The sequence below is a fragment of the Lissotriton helveticus genome, chromosome 9, assembly GCF_964261635.1.
Source record: "Lissotriton helveticus chromosome 9, aLisHel1.1, whole genome shotgun sequence".
NCBI lineage: Eukaryota > Metazoa > Chordata > Amphibia > Caudata > Salamandridae > Lissotriton > Lissotriton helveticus.
Window position 1 is genome coordinate 418,386,365 of NC_136070.1, and position 19,914 is coordinate 418,406,278.

Here is a 19,914-nt window from a genome sequence, read left to right on the forward strand (position 1 = left end):
ATAAGATTTGAATTTCATTCCTGTTGCACCAAAGGCAAGTGGGGTGATTTCAGTGCTCTTTTCACCAGGTCGTCATCTGAGATTTTGAGAGTCCTGCACCCTGATCCTGTGCTCTGCTGTCTCCGTGAGTTTCTAGGAAAGTTCACTGCAAGTGATATTGCAGTTGTCATAGCTCAAGTTAGCTATCAATTGTATTGGGTGTGAAGTGGAGCCAGCACGTCAGTGAGACCCCCACATATCCTGGTCCATGCTTCACAATTAAGAAGATATACTCTCAAACCTTGAACTTGGTCAAAACACTCGGATACCAGTGCAGACGTCATATCGGTGCTTGTGGGAATAAGATTCTTTTTAATGCTCCGGTCAAGAAGCTGTATTTTTAAGCCGTTGCATTCCCTTTAGCAGTCCATGTGATACCTTTGTAGTATAAAAAAAGCTGCAAAGGAAATGCAGTACTTACATGGATGTTAAAAAAAAGAAAAAATCTTCCTTTCATTACACCAAATATTCTGTTGGTTTGAGCATTACCGCTAAGGTGAAACACAGTATTTAGTTAGATCATTGGTGTGTTTGAGAAGACCCTGGTTCTGTGGCAGCCATGTAAAAGGAAATCTGGTTAATTAAGTTCAGAAATCGGTTTCGGTCCGTGAGTAGTGGTGGTGTTAGAGGCGTTATCAGCCATCTTGTGTAGCCTTGGCAGACTTAGTTGGTGAACATGGTCTCTCAAAGTTGTACTCACATCTTTCATCTTATGCTAAGGGCTTCAACTCACATAATTTGCATTCTCAGATTTATGAATCTTCAAATAGGTGTGCGTTTTCATGTTACCTATATATAGATTTGCAAGAAGTTGCTTAGCACATTGCGTAAAGTACAGAAACTTTCAAGATGTATACTTCAGTTAGATCAGTCTGCAATTCAAATGATTGTCTCCCTACTCATGGTTATGAGCTTTACTGTAAAAAGATAAACAATCTCTTGACCTTTAATCCTCTCAGCAGTAGAAAATGTCTTATCTGAAAGAAACACGTAGTGATAGATTCCTTAACTTAGAATTAGCCCCAGGTGTCAGACTAGATCCAGAACATTTTTTCTGTCAGCAGCACCCCTGCGCGTCGGTAGGCATCGTCATGCAGGTCCGCATGCGTCGTTGGCGCCGGGATGACGTCATCTTGAGCTACTAAAACGCGCCCATGCTTGCTGACTTCAGTTCTTTCTTTTTCCAGGCCAGGAAGCGCAGATCCGGGAAGAGCTAGTACCCCCAGTCACTTTTTGACTGTGTTTATTGAGGCTTTTACCTCATCTTTTCGAGTCGATCGACTCCTGGTGTCATAGGAATGCCCGGGTTCAAGAACTGTGGAGACGGTCACCGCATGATGTTGGTGACGGACCTACACAGCATGTCTCTCTACTGCCTGGGGCGCGACCACGACCCCAAGTCGTGCCTGGCCTTGGCGCCTAAGACTTTGCGGGAGCAGTCCCGAAGTTGCTTGAAGTCCGCGCCGTTCGAGGTACTGGTCCCGTGGGAGGCCGAGGGACTGGTCGCGAAGCTGTCATCACCATTCTTCTGGATTGAAATCTTAACACTCTGCGTCAGGTTAGTCGAAGCATTCCAAGAAGTCGTCAAAGAAGCATCGACGCTCTCCGACTTCCCCTCGCGGCTGAGGGTGAAGGCAGGGCCACCCCCAAGGCTCCGGTGGAGCCTGCGATGTCTCCTCCAGTCTATCCCCTTCCTTGCCGGGTGCGGGGGCGATACCTGCTCAGGTGTAAGAGTTTCTTGCTGCGATGGCCCGACTCTTTGGGCCGTCTGACCCCACTGGTGCGCTTGGGGGCTTGACTGGGGTGAGGGGGGGGTCCTGCTTTACCATCTCTGGCGGCTCTGACCCTGGTGTCGCCGGCGGCTCCGACCCTGGTGTCGCCGGCGGCTCCAGCCCTGACGCCGCAGGCCTGCCAGGGATCCATGATCGGACCCCGATCGACACCGGTTGACCTAATGACACCTCCAATGGAGCGGATCTCCCTGGCACCGCTTCCGACGTCTCCCGCTCCTCGGGACTATGTCGTCCCCAGGTTCAGCCCGGACACGGTGCCAGATCAATGTCGCCCGACGCCGATGGGGCCTTTCGTACCCTATGTCCGTCCTCCTTATTTTCAGCCTGTTCCACAGACTTCGGAGGAAGGGGAAGACTGGGAGGCGTCTGAGGACCCTCTAGCACAGGACTGTGCTGATGATGCGGTCTGTGTAGAGGATTTCGGGGAGGTCAGTAGTCTTGACACCTCACTTGACTCTGGCATGCTGTCTCCTCCTACCGTGGCTATGGAGGAGGGAGCTAGCTACGAAGTGGTGTGGCTTAGGGCAGCCGAGGCGCTCCACCTTGAACTCCCTACGGTGGCCGTCCGCACTAACCGCCTGACAGAAGTGCTCCAACTGGCGGCTAATCCCTCGGAGCCCTTGCTGCCTTTTAATGAACCACTGACAGACGTTCTTTTGGGCACTTGGTCCAGGCCCAACACAGGGGCTCCTGTGGATAGGAACGTGGCCCGACGCCATCGCCGGGCTCTGGGCGACCCCCTCTTCCTCACACAAACACCCCACCCCTCAGAGCTTGGTTGTCCAAGCCTCGGCTTCCCAGAGCACGTTCCCTACCGCACCTATGGATAGGGAATCCAAGAGGCTGGATTAGTTTGAAAATAAACTGTTTTCATCTGCCAGCTTAGGGCTGTGGTCGGTAAACACCGCATGCCTCTTGGGACACGGTTGCGCAGGTGCTGCCCAACTGTCCAGAGGAGGCCCAGACAGTTATTTCCCAGGGATTGCGGCCGGGAGAGATGCAGCGAAGTTCACCATACACTGCGGGCTTGATACTGCCGTCTCACTGGGCAGGTAGATTTCCATGACGCTGGTGCTTCGGCGCCATGCCTGGTTGAGGACTACTGGCTTCTCAGGGGATGTCCTGAACACCTTGATGGACATGCCCTTTGATGGCATTCGCCTTTTTGGCAACAAGGCAGACAGTGCATTGGAGTGCTTCAAGAACTCCTGGGCTACGGCCAAATCCTTGGGCCACTCGGCCTCCTCCGCCTTTTACTTTTCGCTCCTTTCATGGCCACGGAAGGGGTGCCCCACAGCATTCGCAGAGCCACAGGCCACAGCAGTAACAACCTCAGCGTGGCCGCGAACGGGGGAACCGTAGAGGCGGTTCAGGGGGCCAACGGGTGGGCCAGTCCACCTCCACCCCCAGAGCATCTGCTTCCAAGCGCTCCTAGTCCGACCTTTCAGGCCCATCAGACGCCAGTGGGTGGATGAATACGCCATCATCTCCACCACAGATGCCGGGAAACCTTCGGGTAGCTGCGCGCTCAATAAATGTAATTATAAAATAAACATCACTTCGGACAATATGGTGCTGCAAATTGTCGGCAGGGGCTACTCCCTCCCTTTCGAGGCAACCCCTCCAGCCATGCCACCTCAGTACCACCGCATGTGAGGGGATCAATTTGCACTACTCCAGCAGAAAGTTGCGGACCTATTGGCCAAGGAGGCCATCGAGCGCGTTCTGACACCAGAAGTAGGTTGCGGTTGCTATTCCCACTACTTTCTGGTTCCGAAGAAGGACAAGCACCTGCATCCTATCTTTGACCTTAGGAACATCAATCGCTTCCTCCGGAAGGAGAAGTTCAAGATGCTCACGCTTGCTCAGGTCTTGTGTGCCCTAGATCCGCAAGGCTGGATGGTGGCGTTGGCCTTGCAGGACACAGCTTTTCATAGCCCCGTCCTGCCTGCCCACAGACTTTACCTGCGATTCACGGTCGGCCCGAGCATTTTCAGTTCACCGTGCTCCCCTTTGGCCTTACCAGTGCCCCTCGGGTGTTCACGAAGGTGATGGCGGTGGTCGCAGCTCATCTACGCAGATTAGGGGTGTCAGTCTTCCCCTATCTCGACGACTGGCTGTTGAAGGCGGGCTCGTCCCAGGCAGTTGTCTCCCACCTCCAGACTACGGCCGACCTCCTGCATTCGCGGGGGTTCTCCATCAATGTGCCGAAGTCGCACCGGATTTCCTCCCAGAAGTTCCTTTTCATCGGAGCGGTTCTGGACTCTGTGCAGTTTCGGGTTTATCCTCCTGAGCAGCGAGTATGGGACATTCAGGCTAGGATCCAGATCTTTCAGCTTCTGTCCCGAGTTTCGGTCAGGATGACGCTTTGACTGCTGGATCTGATTTCCTCCTGCATCCTGCTAGTGGATCATGCCATATGGCATATGTGGGCTCTGCAGTGGGACCTGAAGTTCCAGTGGGCACAGCACCAAGGCAACCTGTCCGATCAGGTCCAGATCTCGGAGGGCACTGCAAGACCGTTGCAGTGGTGGCTCACGAATCGCGATTTGGTCAATGGCAGATCCCTCTCCCTTCCCCAACCAGAATACACAGTGGTGACGTACGCGTCCCTTCTGGGTTGGGGCGGTCACATGGGGGAGGCGGAGATCAGAGGCCTCTGGTCTCCGGCGGAGTACCAGTTCTACTTCAACCTGTTAGAGCTTTTGGCGATCCGGCTTGCACTGAAGGCATTCCTTCATTTCCAAGGCAGCACTCCCTCTGCGACGCTTTTCGTCACGAGTGGAGCTGCAGTCTATTGTATGCCTTTCCGCCTATACCACTTCTGCCCAGAGTCCTGAAGATCAGGCGCAAGTCATTCTTGTGGCTCCGGACTGGGCTTGAAGAGTATGACATCCCGAGCTACTCAGTATGAGCATCGATCCCCCGATCCGTCTGCCTCTTCGGGAGGATCTTCTGTTGCAGCAGCAGGGGACGGTTCTCCACCCGAACCCGTCCAGTCTCCACCTCCTTGCGTGGAGATTGAGCGGCGGCAGTTGACGTCTTTCGACTTGCCTCCTGAAGTCTGTAATGTTATCTTGGCAGCTGGGCATCCCTCCACTAAGACGGTATACGCCTGCCGGTGGAATAAGTTTGTGGCATGTGCACAGCAAAGGCTGTGGATCCCCTTTCCGCCCCTCTTTCAGAGGTTCTTCTTTTTCTTCTCTCTTTGGCCCAGCAGGGCTCTGCTCTGGGCACGATCAAAGGTTATCTCTCAGCTATTTCTGCCTTTCTAAGGCTTCCAGATCAGCCTTCCCTTTTCAAGTGCCCCGTTGTAAATATGTTCTTGAAGGACATCACGCACAATGTTTCCTACTGTACCTTTTGTGATGCCTCAGTTGGACTTGTACCTTGTTCTTACCTTTCTGATGTGTGCTCCCTTTGAGCCACTTCATAATTGTCCTCTTCGTCTCCTCACTCTAAAGACTGCTTTCCTGGTGGCCATCACCTCTGCCAGAAGGGTGAGTGAGCTCCAGGCTCTATCTTCTAAGCCTCCTTTTCTCTCTGTCCATCCGGATAAAGTTGTTCCAAGGACTCGTCCTTCTTTTCTGCCAAAGGTTGTCACTGCCTTTCACATCGGGCAGACCATAATTTTGCCCACCTTCTTTCTGCCTCCGAGTACCTCAAAAGAGGAAGAGAGGCTCCACCGTCTGGACCCAAAACACGCGCTCTTTCTATCTGACCCGCACATAACAGTTCCGGGTGGATGACCAGCTCTTTGTTGGCTACCTGGGCGCCAAGAAAGGTCGGGCTGTGCACAAGCGGACCATCTCTCCGTGGGTCATTCTGTGCATAAAAGCTTGTTACATCTTGGCTAAAAAGGAGCTTGCAGTGAGACTGCGCGCCCATTCTACCAGGGTGACTGCAGCCACTACTGCCTTGGGAGGCGGCGCTCCCTTGCATGACATCTGTCAGGCAGCTATGTGGGCCTTGCTGCACACGTTTACCAAGCACTACTGCCTGGACAGGCAAATCCGGAGAGACGGCTTCTTTGGCCGTTCTGTTCTCGAGGATTTTCTGGTATGATCTTGGTTCGCAGACCCACCACTGGGGTTGGTATTGCTGTGGTATCTATTCTAATGTAAGGAATCTATCACTATGGGTTTCTTTCAGATGCACAAGTTACTTGCCTTCGGTAACGATATATCTGTAAGAAACATTAGTAGTGATAGATTCCTTACCACCTCACCCTTCGTCCCCATTCTGCGACCCGATTTCTAGGGTTAAGGTTATCCCTTTCAGGGCCCTAGTTTCATGGCACCAGTCGTCAGTTTCTTGCATGGCTCTGCGTTCCTGGCACACAAAGTCATGTACAGAACTGACGTTAGCGCGTGTGCTCACGTCTAAGTAGCTCCGACGTCCACCCGGCACCAACGACGCAGGCGGAGCCGCACAACACTGCCTACCAACGCGCAGGTGTACTGCTGACGAAAAAACTTTCTGGATCCAGTCTGACTCCTGGGGGTAATTCTAAGGTAAGTAATCTATCACTACTAATGTTTCTGACAGATATATCGTTACCGAAGGTAAGTAACTTGTGGTTTTGGAATATTGCCATTGAAATAACCAGTTTACACTTTATAATACTTTACAAAACCCTCAACCTCTAACTATTTTTTGCATATTAAATAGGTGTCTCCAGAATGCTATCCAGAGGTTCTTGAACAAAAGGTCGATAAGGATCTAGAGCAGAGCTAGACCTGAATTCTTAGCAAGTTAGGGTGGCTCCACTTTGCTCAGGGTTTTCCCCAGCTTTTTTTTATAACAGATTATTAACATGGTAATTGTAATCCAGAAATTCTGATCAATTTGTAGATTTTAATCACATAACAAATACATTGTTTTACTGCAGCTATTATCGTTGTTTGCAGAGTCCCATTTAGTGCAATTTCTTTCTTGCTTGGGTGTGCTGACGGGACCTTGTTAAAGCGCAGGAATGTTTTAGAAAATGCCTTATTTTGCTGTAGATTCTCAATTTATAGACTTTATTTTATAATGTGCCTTCTTCTAATGCTCAATATAAAATACCACAACGATCCCAACTCAAGCACTCATTGAAGACCTCGGAAGCCAATGCCTCACCCAACGAAAAAAGGGACCTACCCATGTCTCTGGACACCTCATGGATCCTGGTCTCACTAACTTTGACTACATCCGAGTCAACGAGCCCACACCAGTTTCCTGGACAAACTATGCCTGTGTCAAGTTCAGCATCCTGGTTCTGGACCAGTGCACATGCACCATCGCCAGACCACCTGCAGAAATTGGAGCAGTATCACTGATCTAGACTGGAACACCACTCTTGCTGTCCACTGACCCGAACACAGCAAGAGTCTCCCCAAAGTCACCAAGATTTTCAATAACTGGATTGTAGTGACTTGCTATCCCCTCAAACACAACAATACATCAAGATCCAAACCCCAGGCCAGTTGGTATGTGGAGGATCTTAGATAGATTAAACCCCACTGCAAACATTTGGAGCGCAAATGGAGAATGAGCCAAGGACAATGCAGACTGGAGCATGATCAAATCTGCCCTGAGATGCTACAACCAAATGATCCTGACCACCAAACGCGCCGCTCTAGCTGACCGCATCAGTGCCAGCACAAACCGAAGCAAAGGAGTCTTAGCTATTGTGAAAATATTATCTCTCATCGTCCGCCTTCAACTGATCACTCCCTTGCAGGATCTCTGACAATCTTTCTCAATTCTTCAGCAACAAAATCCCTGCCATTTATAGCAACTTCAGCCCACAACCTGACCTGGCAGACCTCGCTAGACGCCTCCTGCACTTATCTAAAGAACCAATACTAACCACATGGCTTGGCATCTCCCCAGAAGAAACCTCCGCCACCATGAAGTCATCCACTCAGTGGCCCCATCGGACCCTTGCTCCCACCATTCTGACTCCAGAGGACCTCAACCCAAGAATACCTCCACTTTTTCCATGACCTTACCAGACGCTTGGAAACATGCATCTGTCCTCCCATTGCTAAGAAACCTTCTGCTGTCCCTTAAACGCTCACCAGCTACAGACCGATCTCCCTGCTACCATTTAGAGCTAAAGTCGTGGAGAAAATCATCAAGACACTTCACCCAATACCTCATCGACCACCAAGTCTTCGACACCTCTGTCTTGTTTCAGACCCAAGCATAGCACGGAAACTGCCCTCATCGTGGCCACGAATGACATCTGCATGATTCTGGACAGAGGCAGACAATGCAACCCTCATCCTCCTGAACCTCTCCCCAGCATTTGACAGTCTCCCACCCAATCCTTATTCAACACCCACACGACATCGGAATCCAAGGACATGCACTCCGATGGTTCTAATCCTTTTTGACTGGAAGGGATCCAGTTATCAGCCTGGCACCATACACCTCAGACATATGTGACCTTAACTGTAGAATTCCGCAAGGCTCCTACCTAAGCCTGACCCTCTTCAACGTATACATGATCCCCCCCTCTCCAGCATCATCTGCTCTCACGATATCCATGTCCTCTCATACACCGATGACCCACAACTCGTTCTCTCCTTCACGAACGAGACGCCCAGCATTCGAATCAAGGTCAATGCTTGCATGATTGAAATCGCCCACTTGATGAAGACCAACTGTATAAAGCTGAACTGAGCACATTACTGTAGGTCTCCACCTGGTGGCCAGTAGAGTTAGGACCAACACACACCCACTCGAATAACCTCTGGATCATCAACATCGAAAGCAGACTCGACATGACTGCCCAAGTAAATGCCTTCACCTCTTCGTTGGTGGTTGAAATACAGATATTTGTCTTGTTAGAAGCAGAATCCAGAAATGTTTTGGGACTTAAGACCCTTTTCCCAGGTTTTATAACATCATTCCATTAAAATTTAATGGTCTTAGGATACATTCTCACTTTTTCTTTTTTGTGTTTTAAATATGGAGTTTTATTTTTAATTCTTAAAGTAGTTAATGTTTCCCTCAACTGAACTATAGCTGCAGAGTGAAAAGCTTGAAAGACTAGAGGAAAATTGAAACTGTTATTTTCCCCTGTTCATACACTTTCCACTTATAAAATGTGCCGCGCTGTATGCCTTGGAGTGCACGTCCAAGGAAGAGCAATAACAAAGCAAGCCACTTAACATAAAAAATGTTTCATCCATTTTAAGCATGCATTGCAATGAAGGGTGAGCTTGAGCTTTATATAATTTAAGCGCTTTTGTAAAACGAAGCAGTAACTCTGTATTTATGATAAACATTACATATGCAGAATCCTGTGAACGCTTGTATCGAATTAAGGTGCCCTTGATTCCTAAATTCTTGTGTGTGTGTGCTGGTACAAATATTAGCAGTATCGCCACGCCAGACCGATAATTTTAAAAACATTGATAACTTAACTTGTCATTGTTAAGCAAGCGTTCACAGCCCCACTGCTCCTAAATGTGGATTGCAATGGCTACTGGATTGAAGAGAGGTCATTCCTACTGATTTATGAATGACCTTTGATAGTGTGATAGGTTAACCACAGAGCCATGCTATCCATTTTCCCTGTATTGGTATTGTAGTCCTGCTTTATTTCTGTGATGGCCTGTTTTTGTTATATAGAAAGAGGATTTTAACAGCTGGGAGTTCAACATGCTCCCTCATCAAGGGATGATTACAGCTTTCCGACAAACATCCTTAAAGGGCTAAAACAGACGGATTGAAGTCTGTTTTTGATTGTTGTAACCTTTGCTTACTCATATCAGATTCATAAGACAGTAGTACCTTTTTCTTTCACGTTTATGAACTTATTTGAACTGGTCTGGAAAAACGTCCATGAACATTCAGTGTAACATTTTTTCTCCAATGTAGTTTGCAGTAAACATGTTCCGGACGTTACCTCCTTCTTCAAATCCAACGGGAGCAGAATTTGATCCAGAGGAGGATGAACCAACACTAGAAGCTGCATGGCCTCATCTTCAGGTGATTTTACAACTCAGGACTGTTTTGCAGAATGTGTATTGATTTACTTTCATTGCTTCGCTTTCAAAACTCCTTGTGACTGTGTACAATTCTTATTAAAAAAAACTGTATCCTTTGTGTCATTTTTGCATCTGCAAAACTATTATTTGTACAAGCTCATTTTCCACCTCAATTCTTAAAACACTGTTACAACACCAGTTTGGTATACCAGCAAAACAATTCCCTTGTATTTATATTTGCGTGTAAAGTGCAAGCTGAACGGTAATCCAAAGTAGTGCTTTAAAATATGAGAGGTGGGTTACAGGGAGTGGATGTGAGAAAGGCTTACAAAAGGATAGTGGCCTTCTTCACATAACATCTGTGGGGGAAGTAGCTATAGTTACTTGCTAACGAGCTGTCCTGGAAAAGGCGTATCTTCATTTTCATCCTCCACTGGAGGAGAGATGAAGCTTGAAGTATCTGTTGCTGTATTGGGTTCCAGATCCTCATGATATACCAGGAAAAGTCTTCCTATTTGGATGACTTTTCTTGCATTTTGTGATCTAAGAATGTTTTTGCTGCATATGCCGTTTGTCACCGTTGTGGGTCTGTCCGGGAAAGCGGCATATAGGAGTTCACTTTGTTGGTGGTGACACAGCAGATCTCCAATGTTCTGTAGCTAGGCAGTGTGAGCCAGTGGGTTTCCTGAAGTGCCATGGTAACTAGGGTGCTATTTCTCTTGATCTCCCCAAGTAGCCAACAGACTGGGTGGGGGTAGAGGATCTTTCCAGTGTGTTGGGGGGGCTCAAACTCCCCCTCCAGCTGCTGGACTCTGGGTCCGCCTCCGGGACATGGAGTGTCCTGGTGGAGAAGGGAATGCCCAACTTGGTTGCCACTGGATTCAAGATAGCCTGGCTGATGAGGATTATGAATCCGAAACCGGTCCCAGGATGCTTGTTTCTGGTCCAGGGAAGACATGGCTTGGCAGTTCGGGCTGTACTGTTCCCATGAGGCACAGGGTCAGACTGATTTGCATATAGCCATGTCTGAACTGTGGTGGCCGAGTGAGCTAAAGAATGGTGATGGATTAAACCCAGATCAGTTGACTGGGGGTGAGTGTTTGATTTGCTCAAACGCTCCGTCCATCATCCCCTTTTGTATCGCTTTGTTCGCCCTAAGTGTGGCAGGGTATGCTCAGACGTGAGTCCCTTGCTCACTTGGCCACTGGATTCAAGATAGCCTGGCTGATGAGGATTATGAATCCGAAACCGGTCCCAGTATGCTTGTTTCTGGTCCAGGAAAGACATGGCTTGGCAGTTCGGGCTGGACTGTTCCCATGAGGCACAGGGTCAGACTGATTTGCATATAGCCATGTCTGAACTGGGGTGGCCAAGTGAGCTAAAGAATGGTGATGGATTAAACCCAGATCAGTTGACTGGGGGTGAGTGTTTGATTTGCTCAAACGCTCCGTCCATCATCCCCTTTTGAATCGCTTTGTTCGCCCTAAGTGTGGCAGGGTATGCTCAGACGTGAGTCCCTTGCTCACTTGGCCACTGGATTCAAGATAGCCTGGCTGATGAGGATTATGAATCCGAAACCGGTCCCAGGATGCTTGTTTCTGGTCCAGGGAAGACATGGCTTGGCAGTTCGGGCTGGACTGTTCCCATGAGGCATAGGGTCAGACTGATTTGCATATAGCCATGTCTGAACTGGGGTGGCCGATTGAGCAAAAGAATGGTGATGGATTAAACCCAGATCAGTTGACTGGGGGTGAGTGTTTGATTTGCTCAAACGCTCCGTCCATCATCCCCTTTTGTACAACTTGGTTGCTGCCATGGCTGGGGGTGGCCCACACCCTTCCCACAATGATGAGGACAGCAGACGCAAAGAAGCACCCCTGGCATCTCCACTGGTCTGAGAGACTGATATTGACTCCCCAATGGCTATGAGAAATCAAAAGAAGCCACTCCCCCAACTGCTTTAGGTGTGGGTCTGAAATAGGTACTTCCTTTCATACAATGTGGCTGTGTCCCAAGATTTAGCAATACTGGTATGAGGTACATAAAATATTAGCCCAGGTATATCATTGAGCCTGACCTTAAAATGAATTTACTGGGGCTAAAGAATGAACGTGGTGGCCTACGGGGACCTGCATGTAGCCAAAAGGGACATTGCAAAGTTTGGAGAGCTGTTGAGTCACCCCCACTGAACAAGCGGGGGTGGACTACTGCTCTACAGAATTCATCAATGAGACCCAAAGATATCTGAAAAAGTATGTTGAGATGTGGGGCCAATGGACAGCACGATTTACCCTAGTATTTCACCCATGTGGATTTGGATCACCCCTAGAGAACACTGTGGCACGGAGAGAGTGGGGGGTGGAGGGGGATCAGTGGACTACCATATAATAGCGATGTATAACAATTTTGCATTTTATGTCGGTTTGTTAAAAGTAAAAAAATAAGAGTTGTTTGTGTGAGGCACTAGCAATCATAGTGTTACCTCTGAGTAACTGGAATAGGGCCCGTGCTTGACCAACTGTTCTCATATCTGTTTCTGTAGAGTACTTGACTGTTATAAAAAATGGACATTTGGTATCATGAATTTACTTTATGATGTCCCATTTGAACCTGAGGTTGCTTTCTAGGTGGTAGCAGAAAGACTGTTTGCAGACTTTCAGTTGGGAGAATTTGTCAAAATTCATTGTTATGAGTAGAACTTATGGTACAGCTTGTTTGTTGTAATTTGCCATTTGGGCCAACTCTGTCTTCGAGGAGTTAAGCTTCAAGACTTCTGACATCAAGGCATAAATAGTGGCTGGACAGTCTTTTATATTGTTAATGTTGCCTACCTATCTCTATTTATCTAGTTAGTTAGCTATTAAGTGAAAAAGCATGGTTAAATACTGAGTAATGGGTTTTGCTAAAATGTGTGAAACCACAAAGTTGCCAGTTATGATACACCACGCACAATTAGTCATGTCGACGTCATGTTTAACTAATGCTAGACTACCTTATTTTCTAGTGCCATGAGCAATTGGGTGTTTAGAGCATGGCAGTGTGAGCTATGGCATGCTTTGTATATGTTACTGCCAAATTGTAGTGGTTTGTGTGTTTGCGGCAGCACCATAACTCAGTTTATAACTGAGGTTCTTTTATTGAAAGGTGCGTAGCAGCCTCACCCACCATTGTTATTTAACCTCCCCTTTGTATATAGTCTCCACTGTGAATGGCCTTTGACTCTCCTCTGGTGTAATATTTTACTCTTGTTTTCTCTTTACCTCTGTATCTCTGCTGCATACACCTTTATTATAATTTTTATTTTGCTGTTTGTGTAAGTCGCGAATGGAATCAGATTTGCAATTTTTTTTAACAATGGTGGACGGGTTTATTACTTATAATGGTGACCCTTGCAATCAGGCTTTTATGTTGCGAACCAAGCACAGATTTGAATATTTTTTACGGTATGCTGCTCAAGCTTTTCACAAGTCTGGTTCCCTTCTACCACTTTCCTGGGATCATACTCTTGCTATAGAGCCTCCCCTTTCCTGTGGAATTTGTTACACACTGCAACCTAAAATCGTTTTGAGATTTTCAAGATGGTGAAAGAAGATTCTCCAGAGAAAATCACCAGCCAGTCACATTTGTCAAAAAGTTCAATTGTGAATGACAGAAGTTTCAACTTACTGAATTACAATTTTAAATGGCAGAGATATACAAAATGTTAGCTCTTTCAGACCCACCTGACACTATTTTCAAACGAATATTTCTCAAAAGCTACAGAATGTATTTTGACCAACCAACAAAGGCATGTTTTTTAAAGAAAGTTCTATTTTCATGCGAAGCGTGGTATAAATCTGTTCTCTTCTTACTGCAGGCATGAGCAAAAATTCACTTTGGTGTCAAAATAGAAAAGAGCAAATTGTTTCTCCTTCCCTTAGTGTGTCTTCGGACCCCCCTGAGCTGCAGGGGTCTCCAGTCGGACATCTGCTGAAGTTTCCGTCCTTTATGCCTTTTGTCTCCTCTAGACCACGTTATTGACCTGATCCTCTTCTCTGGCACCAGGGTCTTACCTTGTTCCTTCTGTACTGGTGCCGACACTGACTCCACCGCTGCCAGCTTATAATCCGATACAGACGTTTCACTTCTCCTGGTCCTTATTAAGCTATGAGATCGCAAAGTCGCAACCAGTTGGGATGCATGCTGGCTCTAATCCAAGACCTCTGCTGATACACTGTAGGTGTGAGGCTCTCCTCAGTTCTGATTTTGACCTGGTGAAGGATTCACCTAATGTCTCTAAGGATAATAATGGGGAGTGGGAAAACTTGATTCCTCCAGCGTACTTCCTCCTCATTACACCAATGATGCCTTCTATTTAAAACTCTAAAATGCCACTGGGCTAGACATTTCTCTTGAAACAGAGCTAGTCTTGCCACTTGGACCAAAATGATAGAAAATGTCATGTTTGCAGTGGTGGCTCAGAGGGCAGCTGAAGCTCTGGGCCTGCTGTTGAGACACAGACAAGCTTTTTGACTGGAATTCTTCAACTACGCCCATGCTGCCTTTCAATGAGTCCTTTACTTACTCCCTTATCGCAACTTGGTCCAAGTCATGCTCATGCCCTTCGAACAGTCAACCTGTGGACTAGGCAATATTGACTTACTCCGAGTAATCTAAACTTTCTTATCAGAACTCGTTCACCATAAAGCCCGATTGTTCAGGCATCGACAAGTATGGTCAATCTGAATTTCTCACCAGTGCTGCAGATAGAGAATCCATACCTTCAAGAAATCTGATTTTTTTAGTCTGCTGGTTTAGTCCTCATATCTATTAACACAGTTTGTCTTCTTCTAGGAAGATACACTCAGTGTTGTTGTCTATAGTGAGCAAGTTCTTGCCCGAGGTCCCCAAGGACCTCAGGGCCTCTTTGGCCCAAATAATACATTCTGGCTAAGATGATACAAAGCATGTGCTCTGAGATGGCCTGAACGCTACTGATTGCACAGCTGGATCCAGTGCGAGCTCAGTCGGCACACCTGGATGAGATCAACTAATTTTTTAGGGGATATTCAACTGTCTTTAATTGACATGCCGTGTGATGGCTCCATGCTATTGGGTGAAGAGGCTGATTCAGCATTGGAACACTTTAAAGACCGTCGCACCACATCTAGGTCTTTTGGGCTGTTATTGTAAGCTAAGCTGTTTACACATCAATACAGGAAGGGTAGGGAGTAAGCTAGGGGAATAGTGTACAGACAATACCAGCCTTCACAAACTTAAACTGCAGCAACTGACTCTGTCCTTTTGAGACTGAGGGTGAGGCAAAAGTCGAAACAGTTAACACCAGTAGGGGCAGCAGTACTACAACTCTTGCTCCTCTGCTGCAGCGGCTAGCAAACCAATTGAGTTTGTCTTCATGCTCACCTTGGCTCGGGCTCGTTAAACTCTTTACCCAGGAGGCTGTAAGGTGTCCCTGGGTTTGCAAGACGTGGTTAAACCTGTCCTTTCACCACCTTATCTGTTGCTTGGGGTTGGCCAGTCACACTTTCAAGTTACGGTCCATCCTTTTTTACTTACCTCGGTTTCCCATATGTTCACAAAAGTGCTTGCAGTGGCCACTTTGGAGGTCGAGGATACAGGCATTCCTTTACCTCAAGTATAGGCTTCTAAAGGTTGACTCACCTCAGTCAGCTGTGGACCACCTCTGGACAAAGGCCCGAACTCCTGTTATCCTTAGGGTTTTCCATTAATCAGCGGACGTCTCACCTATGCAAGATGCAGGAGATTAGACTTGTGCATCCTCATAGCTAAAGCCATATGGCATCTGTAGGCCCTGCAGTGTGCTCTGCATCGGGGCTAGCTCTTACTCCATCCCGATCTCACAGGAGACCGCTCAGGACCTTCAGTGGTGGCAGACAAGGCCAGACTGACATGCAGTAGGCCTCTGTATCTTCCCACCTAGGCTTCAGAGGTTTGATAGATACACCGCTCTTACATGGGGTGGGGTATCGCCTGCGGATGGTACAGATCCGAGTCCTCTGACTGAGAGCCAGCTAAGTATTAATCTTCCAGAACTTCAGGTGATCTCTCTGGCTCTGAAAGCCTTCCTGCAATCTATCAAATGGTGACTGATGTAGATCCCTTCAAGCAACACAACCTTAATGTGCTACAGCAGCAAGCAGGGCGGAGTGCAGTCCTGGACTCTGACAGAACGCCCTAAGTCTCTTGAAGTGGTTGGCCTGCAGAACAACTTTCTGGTAGTCAAGCATCTTGCAGATGCACTGAGCAGAAGTCGGCTGGCATCTCAAGAGTGGCATGTCCACGCCGTGGTGGCGAGAGACTAAATCGTCCAGTAGGTTTGCACTAGAGAAATCTTTTTGTCCCCCATGAAACACACATGGACGACAATTTTGTGCCTTGGAGTCTCCCACAAAATATTTGCTCCGTGGCGCATTTTTGTTGAAATGAAACAAAAGACTTTTGTCTGCATTTTCACTGCTACCTTGTCTGCCTCAAGTTCTGCTGAAGATCAGGATAGACTGCGCGCAAATCTTAATAAGCACGACCTCTGCTAGAAGGGCGAGATATCCAGAGCTCGTGCTCTGCCTATCACTGCAACAGGGAGAGGTCCTTTTTCGGAGTCTCTACAACCAACACATCCATGTGTGGACACTGAACCGCAGCAATTGAAGACTTTTGGTTTACAGCTGAAGTGGTCAATGTTATTCTTGCAGCCGATGTCCTCTACATGATCTAGTCTAGCCTGGTCCCTGGGACAGATTTGTTGCCTGTTGTAGGCCTTTAACCACTTATAAGCCACTTTTTTGGTTTGTTCTTGCATTAGCTCCGCAAGGTCTAGCAGTGGATACGTTGGAAGGTTATCGGCCTGCTCTTATGACCTATCTGTGTTTGCCCGAGCAACCACCATCATTCAACTGTGGGGCTGCTGGGGAGACAAGGTGTATTGTGAGGTTCGAAAGGGCACAGTGCCAGTTTTTCTCTCCTATGCTTTGCCCATTGTCTAACAGTGTTACAAATTCCTAAGGGTTCCGTGTAGGGTTTCTGCATGTGCAGGAAGGATGACGCCTGAGCTGGTAGCGGTAAGTGATTGGTGAAAGGTGGTAACAAATAGACGGTGCTACAGGTCAGAGGAGACCCCAAAACCTCTGCAAGGAGTGACAAGGGCTCACTCAGTGAATATAACAAAAGTCCTGTGCACACGTTTGGTTTGGTATATGATCAAGGCCTTCTTAGTAAGCAAACAACCGCATCTAATGAAACAAGGTAGACAAATCTGAATAGTTTTTTCAAATGAAATATAATGAGCCTTCCTTTTAGGAAGGGTGACATCAAAGAAAACAACCAACCGACACGTGTTTCGTCATGCGGGCGATGGGCCCGTGACTCTTCAGGGCTGTCTGATGTCAAAAGTCGAAGGTTTGTTTAGCCGGTGATATTTCCGACCCGGCTAGCACGGGTGTAAGAGAAGGTATCTCGGTGTAGTCAAACTTCAAATGAAGGTAATAGTGGGACGGTCGGGTACAGCCGTCTCCACGGGAATCTGTAAAATAGCCCCACAGTCAAGACCGGTGGTGTCTTGTTCCTCTGTTGGAGAGAAACCTTCTCTTACACCCTTGCTAGCCGATCAGAAATATCACTGGCTAAACGAACCTTCGACTTCTGACATAAGACGGCCCTGAAGAGTCACGGGTCCATCGCCCGCATGACGAAACACGTGTTGGTTTGTTGTTTTCTTTGATGTCACCCTTCCTAAAAGGAAGGCTCATTATATTGCATTTGAAAAAACTATTCAGATTTGTCTACCTTGTTTCATTAGATGCTGTTGTTTGCTTACTATGAAGGTCTTGACCATATACCAAACCTAACGTGTGCACTGGACTTTTGTTAGTGTCACAAATTCCCTTTAATTTTCCTTTAAAAAAAAAAATAATAAAGATTTTCTATGGTGACTTTGCTATCAGTGACAAATGTTTATGAAATTGGCCTTTAAAAAAATGAAATTTAAACGAAATGTGGCCATTTTATCTTTTCTTTAAGCTTCAAAGAATATATAGTGTACTGCTGTACAAAGTTAGAAATACATATATACATCTGCTATGGTCGAGGAGCGTTGCCCCACTGCTTTTAAGTACTGCACTGCAAAGTAAAGGAAACCTAAAATGATAATAACTTTGAATCTGAAAGAGACACGTTAGTGATAGATTCCTTACCTTAGAATATCACCAGGCGTCAGACTGGATCTGGAACATTTTGCCTAGCAATGCCCCTGCGCGCCGGCAGGCGTCGTCCGCGGCTCTGCGTCAGTCGTCGGCGTCGTTAGCGCCGGAATGACGTCGGAGTACTTAGACGCCACCCTAGCGCGCTGACGTCAGTTCTTTTTTCCACGCCAGCTAGCGCAGATCCGGAGAAGCTCACCCCTTAGTCACTTTTTGACTAAACTTTTTGATCGTCTTTCTCGAGTCTCATCGACTCCTACGGTGCCGGTAGGGATGCCTGGTTTCAAACCTTGCTCCAGGTGCGACCGACTGATGTCGGTTACCGACCCCCATTGCCGGTGCCTTCAGTGTCTAGGCCTCGACCACGACGACCACACCTGCCCCGACTGCCGGGCCCTGACGTCGAAGGCTAGGCGGGAGCGGTCCCGCAAGTGACTGGAGCTCCGGCAGTCGGCCCCGCGCCGTTCCAGGTCCCGGTCCCACAGGAGGTCGAAGGACCGGTCGCGGGGCCGGAAGCCTCGTAGCTCCGGGAGTCGGCATCGGTCGTCTGGATCTTCCTCAGGTAAGAGGCATGAGCGGTCGGAGCGACGTCATCGTTCCTCCGACCCACCCCGATGCTCGCACGACGTGGCCGGGGGTTCGGGTGACACCACCTATGCGGCTCTGACGGAGTCGCAGGCACCACATCCTGCCCCACAACTGCAGGTCCCTGTGCACGATGCAACGCCGGAGGAGGTCGAGCGGTACCTCATGGCCATGAGGTCCCTCCCTCCTCAGTCGGGTCCCGTGGCGCCTTCGGGCCCAACGGTCCTGGCTGAAGGGCCTGGCGGGTCGGGTGCTTCGGCTCAGATGCTGTCGGGTGCCTCGGCCCCGGGCGCCGCCAGCTACTTAGGTCCCGGCGCTGCAGGCCCTCCCTGGATCCACTTCCGGATCCGGGTCATTGCCGGTCGACCTCACGACCTCGCCGGCCCAGCAGGTGTCACCCCCGGCGCCGTCCCCAATCCTCCCCTCGATTCGGTTCCGGCGCCGGAGCGGCGCTCTCGACGTCGTTTGGAGATTTCTATTTCCACGAACCGGCCCCATCCGTTGACCCTGAACTTCAGGAGATGGGTGATGAGGGTGATTGGGAGGGGTCTATGGACCCTCTGGCACAGGAGTGCCAGTCTCAACAGGACTGGACATATGAGCTTGGGGAGGCCAGTGGAATTGACACTTCGCCAGACACTGGATTTGTCTCCCCTCCCACCGTGGCTACGGAGGAGGGGGCTGCCTACAGTGTAGTGTTGACGCGGGCAGCCAAGGCCTTGGGCCTGACGCTCCACGTCGCGGCCGTGAGGACTAACCTCCTCACTGAGTTTCTTAAACTGCAGGCATGCTCCACTGAGCCTCTGCTGCCGTTTAATGAGGCCCTGTGTGACGTTCTTGTGAGCACTTGGTCCAAGCACGCCACAGGTCCGCCTGTGGATGGGAACGTGGCCAGACGCTACCACCCGGCCCCGGGCGGGCGACCCTTGCTTTTTGTCCACCCATCCCACCCCCGAGAGCCTGGTCATCCAGGCCTCCACTTCCCAGACCGCATCCCCGACATCTCCACCCGATCGGGAATCCAAGAGGTACGAGCAATTCGGAAAGAAAATGTTCTCGTCTCTGAGTTTGGGACTGCGGTCTGTCAATACCGCATGCCTCTTGGGCGCTACACCCTCTCCCTGTGGGACACTGTCGCGGACGTGCTGCCACAATGCCCGGAGGAGGCCCGGGCTAAACTCGCCCAAGCCCTTGCGGAGGGTGGAGATGGAGCGCGCTACTCCTTCCGGTGTGGGCTGGATGCCACGGACTCACTGGGCAGAGAGATGGCAATGACGGTGGAAGTTCGACGCCACG

The 19,914-nt window shown here is 48.8% G+C and overlaps 1 protein-coding gene across 2 annotated transcripts in view; it reads left to right on the forward strand.

Moving 5' to 3' along the window:
* PPP2R5C (protein phosphatase 2 regulatory subunit B'gamma) overlaps positions 1–19,914 on the forward strand; it is a 1,473,822-nt gene that overhangs the window by 607,901 nt on the left and 846,007 nt on the right. For both annotated transcript variants that reach the window (XM_078660190.1, XM_078660191.1), the window contains one exon: positions 9,708–9,818. In XM_078660190.1, the coding sequence (XP_078516316.1) occupies positions 9,708–9,818 (111 nt within the window). The remainder of the gene's footprint in view (positions 1–9,707; positions 9,819–19,914) is intronic.